Source organism: Grampus griseus (genome assembly GCF_964374135.1).
Source record: "Grampus griseus genome assembly, chromosome: 2".
NCBI classification, from domain to species: Eukaryota; Metazoa; Chordata; class Mammalia; order Artiodactyla; family Delphinidae; genus Grampus; species Grampus griseus.
In genome coordinates, this window is record NC_139018.1 from 5,399,488 (window position 1) to 5,411,569 (window position 12,082).

At 54.9% G+C, this 12,082-nt stretch overlaps 1 protein-coding gene across 1 annotated transcript in view; it reads right to left on the minus strand.

Moving 5' to 3' along the window:
- Positions 1-771: 771 nt before the first annotated feature.
- The window catches only part of CYP46A1 (cytochrome P450 family 46 subfamily A member 1), a gene marked incomplete at both ends in the record, with an annotated part of 33,472 nt that continues 22,161 nt past the window's right edge, over positions 772-12,082 (minus strand). The window contains 8 exons of the mRNA XM_082648329.1: positions 772-942; positions 1,135-1,201; positions 1,978-2,066; positions 5,294-5,404; positions 6,017-6,101; positions 8,611-8,683; positions 10,749-10,811; positions 10,989-11,139. Coding sequence (XP_082504455.1) covers positions 772-942; positions 1,135-1,201; positions 1,978-2,066; positions 5,294-5,404; positions 6,017-6,101; positions 8,611-8,683; positions 10,749-10,811; positions 10,989-11,139 — 810 coding nt within the window. The remainder of the gene's footprint in view (positions 943-1,134; positions 1,202-1,977; positions 2,067-5,293; positions 5,405-6,016; positions 6,102-8,610; positions 8,684-10,748; positions 10,812-10,988; positions 11,140-12,082) is intronic.

A 12,082-nucleotide genomic window follows, 5' to 3' on the forward strand; every position in this document is an offset into this window, starting at 1 on the left:
CTCACCCCCCAGGAGCATGGCCTTGCACATAACATGGGGCCCTCCTGGGAACCTGGGCCGTCTTCTCCTGACATGGCATTGTCTGGGCATCTCCAGGGGCAGCTTCCAGAGCTGCCTCAGCCCTTAGGGAGATCAGTCTCAACAAGGCACCCATTTTACAGATGAGAAAATGGAGGCCAGAGCGCCCCGGCCTGGTCTGGCAGTTCATTCATGCAGTCAACACATTTATTTATTGAGCATCGACTCTGTGCCAGGTCCTGGGTGGGCACAGGGGGCTCAGAGGTGAATCACACGCAGACTCTGCCCTTGAGGCACTCACAGCCTGGCAGGACAGTCGGTCACATCGAAGGACACTCATGATACAGTGTGGTCAGTGTGGTGCTAGAGGTAGCACAGGTGGCCAAGGGAGCACAGAGGAGGAGCCCCTGGCCCAGCCGGGGGGTGGCAAGGGGGGGCTTCCTGGAGGAGGTGACACCTGAAGAGGGCTTTAGGGAGTGAGCAAGAGTTAGGGTGTCTGGCAGAGGGCGTGGCCTGTGCAAAGAGGTGGGGGGAGACAACAGCACATCTGGGCGGCAGCTGGGAGATGGCAGGCTCTGGTCCAGGAAGGGCAGCGGAGTTAGCAGGGGACGGAGAGCTCTCAGGGCTGTGAAGCAGGTGGCGGTGCGCAGAGGGCCCGCTGGGAGCCAGTGTGGAGGGCGCTCCCGGGGAAGAGGGCGGGGGAACAGCGTGGGCGCGGCCCTGGCGGAGGAGTCCGGTCCTGCACGGGTCCCCTCAGCAGGGCGGGGGCGGGGGCGCGGGCTGCCAGCCCCGAGGCTGCAGGGTGCAGAGCACGGGGTCCAGCGGCTTGAGCGTGGCCTGCTCCAGCAGCCGGAATCGCTGCCCGGGCACCAGCCGGAACTCCAGCCTCTGCAGCAGCTTGGCCATGACCACCTTCACCTCCATCTGTGCGCGCGGGGGCGGGGTGGGGGGGTCAGTGGTGTGAATGAAGGAATGAACAGCAAATGCCACAGCTGCCTGGGTCCCCAGCCCCCAGCCCCCAGCCCAGGGACCCAGAGCAGGGCTCTGAAATGCTTCCTGGACAAGACGTCACCCCGCAGTCACTTCTGGGCAGAAACCCCAGCGCTGGCCCCCTACCTGAGCAAACTGCTGCCCGATGCAGGAGCGGGGTCCCAGGGAGAACGGGAAGTAGGTGAACTTCGGCCTGCGTGCGGGGAGAGAGGCGTCAGGAGGCAGCCCCGCGACAGTCGTGACAAAGCCAACCTTGTGATGACCGGCTTTGGGCCAGGGCTGGTTTTCGAACATGCTAAAGACATCAACAGCTTACTCGGCTAAGCTCTGGGTCAGCATTGCCTCATTTTATCCTCCTTTGAGCCTTCCGGAAGGAGCTGTTATTATTCCCATTTCAGAGATGGAGGAACTGAGGCTCAGAGAGGCAAAGCAACACCCCCAAGGTCCTACGTCACTTACTCCACTTATTCAGCCGGTCGCATGCCCAGCTCTGGGCAGTCTGGGTCTGGACTCAGGCATCTGTCCCCTGAGCCTGGCTCTCCTCCCCACCACTGCTTCAGTACTTGAAACCATTCACCCCCACAGCCACCTCTAGAGGGAGCCGTTGGTATTCCCATTTCTCAGATAGGAGCATCAAGGGGTGGGGGGGCAGGGATGCCATCACTTGCCCAAGTCACAGGCCTTCCCAGTATAAGGGACTGGTTATGAGCACAGACTTTAAAACCAGTCTGAGCTGGGCTCAAACCTTGGTTCTTCCCCTTCCTGGCTGTTCGTCCTTGTGCAAGTTACCTAGCCTCTCTGAGCCGTGATTTCCTCCTTGTAAATGCGGGTAGAGTGGGGTTCACAACTCCCTCGCAGTGATCTGGAAGGCTATGTGGGCTCAGTGAGCACAGGCAGCTCAGACCAGAGGCCGCTGGGACCAACCTCCCACCAGGTCTCCACTTGTGGACAGCTTGAAGAGAGACTTACTTGGGTGCTTTGGGGCTGAAGCGATCTGGGTTGAAAGTCAGCGGGTCCTCAAAGTATGTGTCCATCCGCCCCATGACATAGGTGCTGAACTGCCGGGCAGAGGATCTGCTTGTCTCTGGCTCCGAGGATGGGTCCCCTCGAACCTCCCCAACCTGCTGCAGTCACCCAGTGGGGAGACTCGGAGCAGAGTACCCCCTCCCGCACTCCCCACCCCTGCTCTACTCCACCGGCCCATCTCCCCACCCACACATCTCCCCACCCATCTCTCTACCTGGCCATCTCTCCACCTGCCCATCTGGACCAGTGCGGAATTCCACTGGCCCCTGAAAAGTCTCTAAGAGGAAGAAAGGGGGCAGCCCAACGTGCTGCCAACCAGCTGGGCACGCTACATCATCCCATGCTTGACCTCACCCTACGGGAGGAGCTACAATTATCCCCATTTTACAGATGAGGAAACTGAGGCTCAGAGGTTCATGACTTGCCTGAAGTCACCTGGCAAGTAAGCGGCCAAAATGAGAGGCAAACTCAGGTCTGCTGCGAGGCCATCTTTCTCTAGATTCCCGAGAGCTGGTATTATTCAAAGTTTCTCTTCAGCACAAGGCTTGCTTCAGCAGGGTGGGGGTGGGGGAGCCGCAGAGCCCCACTAGCCGTTCACCTGCACACCTGGTGCCTCCTGATTGAAGTTGATGCTCCATGCCCTGGCCCCCAGGGGCCATTCATGCCCCATAACTTGGGCCCTGGGTGCTGACCTTTGCACAAAGTGTCTCCCCAAGCCCGTGCTGCCCCTGGTTCTCTGTGTGAGAGTCTAGGGCATCCAGGGCTGGGGGGGGGCGCCTGGAGCTGAGTGGGAGCCTAAGACCAGGAGGGGTCTAAGGTCAGCAAAGGGCACCTACTATGTGCCAGGGGTTTTTGCCAGACACGTGATGTACATTATCCTGTATTATCCTGTCGACTCAGGTACCATTATCCCATCTTACAGGGATGGTACTGAGGCCTGGAGGTTCAGGGTCTTCCCTGAGATGACCCAGCCAGCAGGGAGCAGGGCCGGGATTAGAGCCTGGGTGTGCCCACTCAAGGTCCACGGAGTTGCACACGTGGGTTAAGAGTCAGCCCCAGGGCCTCCCCCTGCCAGATGCAAGGGCGTTCTGAAGAGATGGTCGTTAAGGCAGGTGGTATTATGGGTGCAGGATGTTTTAAAAAAAAATAAAAAGTACAGATACGGAATTCCCTGGCGGTCCAGTGGTAGGACTCCACACTCTCACTGTCGAGGACCCAGGTTCGATCCCTGGTCTTGGAACTAAAATCCATGGTGTGGCCAAAAAAAGAAAAAAAACAAAGAAGCACACATGGATGAAGGTTTGATACGTGCTGGAGAGGGCTTGATAGAGCCCTGGGGACGGGAGACTCAACAGGTGGGACCGGAGCACGTCTTTCTCCTATGTAAAAATAAACATAGGTTCTGTCTGGGGCTGAACTGCATCCCCCTAAAATTCACAAGTTGAAGTCCTAACTTCAGAATGTGACTGCATTTGGAGATAGGCTCTTTAAAGAGGTAATTAAGTTAAAATGAGGTCATCGGGGCCCCTAATCCAGTATGACTGGTGTTCTTACAAGAAGAGGAGATTAGGACACAGACACACACAGAGAAGAGGCCAGGTAAGATGGAGGGAGAAGATAGCTGTCTGCAAGCCAAGGAGGGAGGCCTCAGAAGAAACCAACATGCTGACACCTAAATCTTGAACTTCTGGCCTCCAGGACCATGGGAAAATAAATTTCTGCTCTTTAAGCTACTGTGTCCATGATGCTTTGCGATAGTAGCCTCAGCAAACACAGACCCTTACCTCACACCATACGCAAAATCATTTTCAGATAGATAGGAGCTTAACTTTCAAAAGTGTAAAATCGGTAGAAGACAATGTAAGTGAATAATCTTCTGACTTCAAAGCAGGGAAGAATTTCTTAAACAAGACAAAACAAGATAACTAACCACTAAAAAATTTAAGAACGTCAGATCATTAAAAACAAAGACACACCACTATCTAGAGATGACATTTGCAACACATCTACCTGATAAAAGATTAACATGTGAATTTGTAAAGACAAATCTACATAATAATAAGAAAAGACAAAGGACCCAAGAGAGGGAAATGAACAAACACCTCACAGAAGAGGAGAAACAGGGTAGGGCTGCCCAACCTCACCAGCAGTCGGGAAAGTGCACATCAAGACCACAGCAAAATACTTTCCTTACACTTATTGAACTGGCAAAAAATAAGAAATTGGCTCCTACTAAGTGGTGAGGCAGACAAGGAACAGATTCTCTCTTACACCGCAAGGGAGTGTCTGAACTGGCAAAGCCACTTCGGAAAATAATTTGTCCCTAGTTTATAAAGTTGATCAGTCATCTGTCCTACAACCCAGCCCTCCCACTCCTGGGCACACACCCAAAAAACACATCTGCACATCGCATCAGGACACAAGGACAGGAAAGCTGACAGCGGCAGCTGTGCTCATAATGGCAACAAGCTGGGACCCTCTCAAATGCCTGTTGACCCCGGAATCAATGTGCAATAGTGCAACTCACACGGCAGAATATTACACAGCAGTGAAAACGGATGGCCTACAGCCACACGTGGAAATCTACACTATCTTAGTAGACATTGGACTGAGTCACAAAGCAAGTCCTAGGACATATTCTCGTGTGGGCGTGCGCACACACGAAGGCGAGGGAATGGCAAGCACAAAATCCAGGAGAGTGACAGCTTTTGGGGGGAATCAGGAGAATGATGCCTACATAGGTGGTTACGTTCTCGTTTTGGGGGCAGGTGGTGGGTTTGGGGAGGTCACTGTGCATGAATGGAGCCTGAATGAATGGATGAATGAGGAAACAGCCAGAGGAAGAAAATGTAAAGGAGAACGGGGTGGGGTTGGGGGGGGAGAAAGTCAACCTCAGGGGGAGGAGGGGCCGTGGAGAGAGAAGGAACTGGGGCAAATTTGGGCCAGCTCTGGAACTGGGCACATCCCATTCTGCCCCTTGCTGGCTCTGTGACCTCAGGAAAGTGACTTAACCTCTCTGAGCCTCGGCAGCCTCAGCTGTAAATGAGGCAGCTCCCTTTCAGAATCATCCGCTGTAATCTTACACTGGACAGTGGGGTGGGGAGAGAAAATTCATCACAGGGTTACAGTAGGACTCAAACAAGAATGCACGGGGAGGCCAGGGAGGATAACGGGGCCACGAACTTCAGAGGAGTCCCTGACCTCAGCGGACAGCCCCGAATTGACCAGTTAAGGGCAGGCAGGCAGGGCCCCCACGCACCAGGAGCGGGGTGTTGCCGGGGACTCGGATCCCATCGATCAAGGTCTCCTCCTCCAACAGACGAAATGTGCCCCACGCTGGAGGGTACAGCCTCAGCGACTCTTTGAGGACCTGCAGACACCACACGGGGAGATAACGAGAGACATCAGGAGACCCCATGGAAAGTGCCAGAAGCATGTCCCGAGCCTCTGCTCCATTTCACGGTGCTGAATGTGCGCCCACGGCCGAACTGGGTCCCTGACCCCTGCAAGGTTAGCCTCTTCTGCGTGTCCAACCCCTCATGTGACAGAAGGAGAAACCAAGGCCCAGAGGAGGGGTTGTGCAAAGCCACAGTGCCAGAGACCAAACCAGACCAGAGACCAGAGCCAGGCCTCCCTCTAAACCAGGGCTCCCACCATCCCGAGGACTCTGGCAGCTCGAGGAAGGCCTCCTCCTGTGCTGTGCTGGGGGTTGGAGGGGGGTTCTGCTGAGCCTGGCCCCCAGCTGGGAAGCCTAATGCTTGTGGAACCCAGGCCTAACTGGGTTTTACTAACTGGGCTGGTTTCCATACTGGAATCACCTGGGAAACCGTAGCCATGCTGGGTCCCGCCCCCAGCGACTCAGTATCATTGGTCTGGAGCAGCCTGGACATGGGCAGTTTTTTAACCTCCCAGGGGATTCTCAGGTGCAGTGACGTTCAAGAACGCCCACCTCTGCCCAGAAGCTTCTCCCCCATCCCCACACCTGGGACAGGTACTGCAGTCTCCCCAGGTCCTCGCAGTCAAGGTGCCTCTTGGAACCGATGACCTCGTCCACCTCGGCCTGCAGCCTGTCAGTCAGACAAAGACAAGTTCGTCTCCAAGGAGAGATGCCCCACGTTAGTTTTAAGAAGGGCGGGCTGGGAGGAAGCGTGAAGAGAGAGGCCTGGGGCTTCCCTGCTGCACACACTGCTCCCCAGCCCCCGTTCTTGAAAGAACCTCCCAGTCCAAACGCAGACTCCCGGGCAGCTGGGAACTATGTTCCAGGCCCTTGAAACATTCACCCGCTGTGTGTGCTGCTCGGAATCGGCTGTGGGAAACAAACCACCACAGAACAACGTCTTTGCAAAAAGATGCCTATTTCAGCCCGGTTCACAGCAGCTGGAAACAGCAGAAGGAGCAATGCAGGGATGCAGGTACAAGCCTTAGGACGTGCACCGTTAGAGTAATATGCAGCCGTACAGGTGGACCTGGACCACTTCCCACCCATGATGGGGTCTTTTGTCAAAAGACAGAAAAAAACAAGGCTGGTGAGGGTGTGGAGAAATCAGAGCCCTTGTGCACGGCGGGCGGGGCTGTAAAGTGGTGCAGCTGCCGTAGAAAATGGTACGGAGGCTCCTCAAAAGGGCTTCCCTGGTGGCGCAGTGGTTGAGAGTCTGCCTGCCGCTGCAGGAGACACGGGTTCGTGCCCCGGTCCGGGAAGATCCCACATGCCGCGGATCAGCTGGGCCCGTGAGCCATGGCCGCTGAGCCTGCGCGTCCAGAGCCTGTGCTCCGCAACGGGAGAGGCCACAGCATACCGCAAAAAAAAAAGTTAAACACAGAACTACCATGTGATGCAGCAATCCCACTTCTGGGTAGATGGGTCTCAAATAGATATTTACACACCGACGTTCACAGCAGCACTATTCACAATAGCCAAAAAGTGGAAGCAACCCAAGTGTCCACTGATGGATGAATGGATAAACAAGATGCGGTCCATACATACAAGGGAATATCACTCCGACTCAAAAGGGAAGGGCATCCTGCCACTTGCTGCCACACGGATGAACCTTGAGGACATTATGCTGAGTGAAACAAGCCAAACAAAAAGGACAAATACGCTATGATTCCGCTCATATGAGGTCCCGGGAGGAGTCAGATTTCTGGAGACAGGAAGTTGAATGGTGGTTGCCAGGGGCTGGAGGGAGACAGGGAGTGAGGAGTTAGTGTTTAACGGGGACAATTTCCGTTTGGGATGCTGAAATGTTCTGGGGATGGATGGTGGTGAAGGATGGTGGGGATGGGTCCACAACAGTGAGAATGTACTTAATGCCACTGAACCATACACTTGAACATGGTTTAAATGGTAAATTTTATTATATATATGATATTATATATGATATCTATATGATATACATATATACACATAGACACAATATTAAAAAAAACTTGGGAACTTGGGAAGAGGTTGCAAAACTGTGGGGCAATGTTGTGATAATATACTTGGCAAAATTCAGTAATTGATCATGAACTGTCACTGGGTGGGGGGCACACAGGTGGATTTATCATTATAATCATTATTTTAACTTTTCTGCTTTTCTCCAAATTTTTAATAAATACTATTACGTATTTTTAAACACCCATAAGCTACAGTTGACCCTTGCACAACACAGGAGTGAGGGGCACCGACCCTCCGCACAAAGATCCGAGTATAACTTTACAGTTGGCCCTGCGTGTCCGTGGTTCCACATCCACCGATTCAACCAACTGCGGATCGTGTGGTGCTGTAGCAGGTGTTTAGTGGAAAATATCCATGTGTAAGTGGACCCGCACGGTTCAAACCCTTGTCGTTCAAGGGCCAACGGTGTTATATTCTCAGGCAATCGTTCAGTCTGCCCTTTCCTGCTGGTGATGACAACCGCTGCTCTGATGGACCCTTCCCCATGTCCACGGAGGTCCCACCCCCAAGCCTGTCGGCGGTATTTGCAGAGCGCTCTTACATTTAGCTCAGCCCATCTGTGCCACAGTCCTTGAGGGACACTGTTTGTATTTAAGGAAACCAATGGCCCAGCTCAAATGCCATCTCCCCAGCGATGCCCTCCTTTGTCTTGCCAGCTGCAGACAAGCGCTCCCTCAGCACTTTGCTTGGAATTCTGTTCAGTCCTCAGTGCCAGCCCCTGGCCAGGCCCTGAGTACATCTTGGGAGGGAAAGAGCCACGGCCCTGCCCTCTTGGAGCTTCTGGTTTCATGACTGAAATAGACTCAAAGCAAACAGTCCCGGGAGAAAAGGCATCTGTGAGCTGGGAGGAGGCTAGGAGGGGAAACAGTGTGGATGCTTCAGGGGTCTAAGAAGACCTCTGAGGAGGGGGAAGAGGAAGGGGGAGGAGGACGAGGGGGAATTCTCCAGGAGAAAAGCAGGAAGAGGAGCTTCTAGAAGTAGGAGCAGCATGTGCAAAGACCCTGGGGTGAAGGGAGGCAGGACACATTGGAGGGGGCTCAGCCGTGGGAGACGGGAGCAGGTGGTCCCCTAGGAACAAGACATCAGATAAACCCCTTCACCAACGTCAAGGGGAGCCCCCCCATCTCCCCTCCTCGTACCTCGCCAAGATCTCCGGCTGGCGCGACAGCTCCATCACCGTGAATGCCAGGTGATTGGCAGAGGTCTCGTGACCTGCAGGAAAGGAGGAGAGCGGAGGCTCCACGAAGCCTATGGGGCTGCCGCTGTCCCAGCCTGCCTGGCCTCTGAGACCCCAAGCCCCTGGCGGTAGTTCAAGCCCTCATTTCTCCCCCTTGGCTGAGCCAGACGTACGGATACGAGGGAGACGCCTGTCCACCTCCGCGTTCCTGGTGCCACCTATGTTGTCAAAGAAATGGCCTTCGCCCCATGCATCCGTGTCTCACACCCTAAAAGCCCCTTGCTCCAACCATCCTTGTGCCTTGCCTGGCCTGGAGGGATATTCGTCCCCATTTTGCAGAAGAGCAAGCTGAGGCTGAGAGGAATGTGTCCCTCTTCGGTCACACAGCAGGAGGCACAGAGCTAGGACTCAAGTCAAGCGCAGCTTTCAAGCCCAAAGCCCATGAAGCTGCGGGCACCAGCCCCTGAGGTCTGGAGACGGTGCATCTCCTGTCCCGGGGACCGACTTCCCAGGTGGAGAGGGCTGATTCTGGGTTCGGCAGGATCTGGTCAAGTTGATAGCATCAACCCCACCCCCACCCCGGTTGGCCAGGGAGGGAGCCGAGTTGCACCACTTTCCTCTAAAGGGGTAGGGAGCTTAACAGGTGGCAACCACTGCCAGCCAGGGGGCCCCAGGGGCTGCTTGAATGCAAGAGAAGGGCCTACACCTTCCAGCAAGTAGGTGCTGGGAAGGAGGTCCAGCTGCTTCCAGGGCTGGAATGTGGGCAAGTCACGGCCAGGGGACCCCAGAGGGGAGGCCGGGCAGGGGAATCAGAAGTGGCCGGAAGTCCCAGCCTGGCCCTGGCTCTGCATTGCCAGCAGTGACTCAGTTTCCTCAAAGGACAATGGGAGGAGAGACGCAGCTGTCCTCTCCCCGGCCCCTTGCGGTAGGGGCACAGGGCTCGTGGTAGGCTGCGAGGGGACGTGAGGGAAGTTATTAAACCCCAGCTGGAAGGCTGGATGGACATCTCCATTTTACAGATGAGGAAACTGAGGCCCAGGCTACAGAGCCGGCCTATGGAAGAACCACATCCCGGACTCGGGCCCCTGGCTCACAGCATGAAGACCAGCCAGCCTTCATTCGGCAAGCTCTTTATCACATGCAGAAGATGGTGCCCTGAAGTCCTGCTCCAGCCCTACTGCTCCAGGTCTCCTGGGCTATCTGCGAATGTGACCCCCACCTGGAGGGCCCTCTTCCACGCCGTCCACATGGCAGACCCCCTCCCCCTTCGTGACCCTCTCGCAGGGGAGGCAGGCTTCCTCCTCTGAAAATCCACTGCCCAGCAAGGCAATTCTGTCTGTCTGTCCACCTCCACAATCAGACTATGAAGTATCCCTCCTCTTGTTCATCTCTGTCTTCCCTGTGCCTGGTCTTCGTTCATCTCATCCAATCTTTATGAGTACCTACGGCACTGGGCCCTGGGAATACACAGGTGAGCAAAACAACATAACCCCCGGTTCACCGAGCACGCAATGTGCTGGGGGAGACAGACCTTAGCGAACTACACCGATAAACATACAACTTAACACTGTGAGACGTGTGGGCAGAGAGGAGCTCTGGGCGCCATGGGGAGCTTCTAACTGGGGCCTGATGAGTCTGGGCAATCCCTGAGGGCTTCTGTGAGGTAGAGACACCTAAGGGATTGCTGAAGGGTGAGGAGAAGTTTTCCAGGTGAAGGATAGCGCTCAAGAAATATTTGATGAGCAAATGAATAAGGTCGCTTAGCACATCTTCCGGTGCTAGTGTACGGAAGGTCTCGGCATAAATTTTGAGTGAGGCAGAGACTTGAATTCAAGTGGTCAACCTCTCCTGAGCCCAAAAAGGCAGCTTCACAAATCCTCACGATCGCCAGCTCCAGAAGCAGGTGGGAGGCCACGAAGGCAGCCTCCTGGGCCTCGCCAAGCTAAGAGAGAGGGCATCTGCTCCCCTCACTCCAGCCCCCCAGTTCCACAGCAGAACTCTGCTCAGACTGTCTAAGAAAATCTCTGAGCCAGGGTTTAAGCCATCCACGGTCCCCTTCACTCCTGCTCTGAACCTTTGGTGGCAGCTGAAGCTACAAACCAGCAATGAAGAAGGTGACGAAGTTGTCCAGCAGAATCTCGTCGTCCTGGGCCCCCTCTTCAGCTGAAAGACAAGGCGAGTCTCAGAGCCCCAGGAGGAGATGCCGCCTGGGACACTAAGAATCCTGGTCTCCTCCCCACTCCCCGCTCCCCTAGAGCCAGACAGAACCAGCTGGAGTCAACTGATGGGGGGCACCCTCGCTGCCTGGCCCTCCCAAGGCCCTCGAGGGAGCCCTGGCACCTTTGAGAATCTGTGTGAGGATGTCAGCAGGCACGTCCTCCCCCCTCTGCAGGGCCTCCCGGCGGCGCTGGACACAGTCCTTGCCAACCTGACGCAGGAAACGCACGCTCTCCCGGACCTCGCGAAGCTGCTTCCACTTCCCCGGCATAAACTGAATGAGAGTTCCAGCTCAGCGTGGTGGACTGGACACACACTTTCCCTCTCCCCTGTCCCCCCAACTCCAAAATGACTTCAGAAATCCACAGCGGCACCGGCAAGCTGGGAGGGTGGAAGAATGTGAGAACATTCTAGAAAAGATCAAGTAGCCAGGAGACTTTATCAGAATGATCGGCTATGGGGAATTCTCTGGCGGTCCAGTGGTTAGGGCACTTTCACTGCCGGGGCCCCGGGTTCGATCCCTGGTCTGGCAACTAAGATGCCACAAGCCATGTGGCCCAAGCCCAAGCACTGGCTTCGCCTTCCTGCCCCAAATCCCTAGAAATGATGGGAAAGACGCCTTAAAGTGTCCACAGAGCACTGGAAAATAAGAAGGGATTCCTGAAGGATGGAGGCAATTAGGATCACATCGAAGGAGGAAACTTCAGCCAGAGGGAAGTAGAGCGAAATTAACTGCTGAAAAGGTGTGGTGGCATCAGGGGACTCTAAGCTCAGAGTCTGAAGTCCCAGGGTACAGAAGGGGGCCCTGAGCATCTGTCTGGGAATCAACTCAAGTACTGTAGCGGAGCAGGACTCTATGGGGTCTTCCCAGAACAGACACCCCCCACCCCCATGTCCTCCGCCTGCCTCTTGTCTATAGAAAAACCTTAGCCTCCTAGGCCTTCCCCGAGTTCCAAAGAGTGAATTTAATCAGAGAAGGGGAAAATGCAGAAAGAAAGGGAAACAGTCCAGCAAGACAAAATAATAGTTCAACTATTAAACAAAGTCAAGAATCTTTAGTTCCTCCTCAAGGGCTACAGAGAATATTCTGAGCCATGTCCTTTGAGCTGTTTTCCAGATACTGAAGCCCCCACCAGGTGGGAGAAGTTAACTGTATGCTGCGCACCAGCACGTAGACCCCAGACTGGTTGGAACCAGAAGGTTGATGATGTTGACTC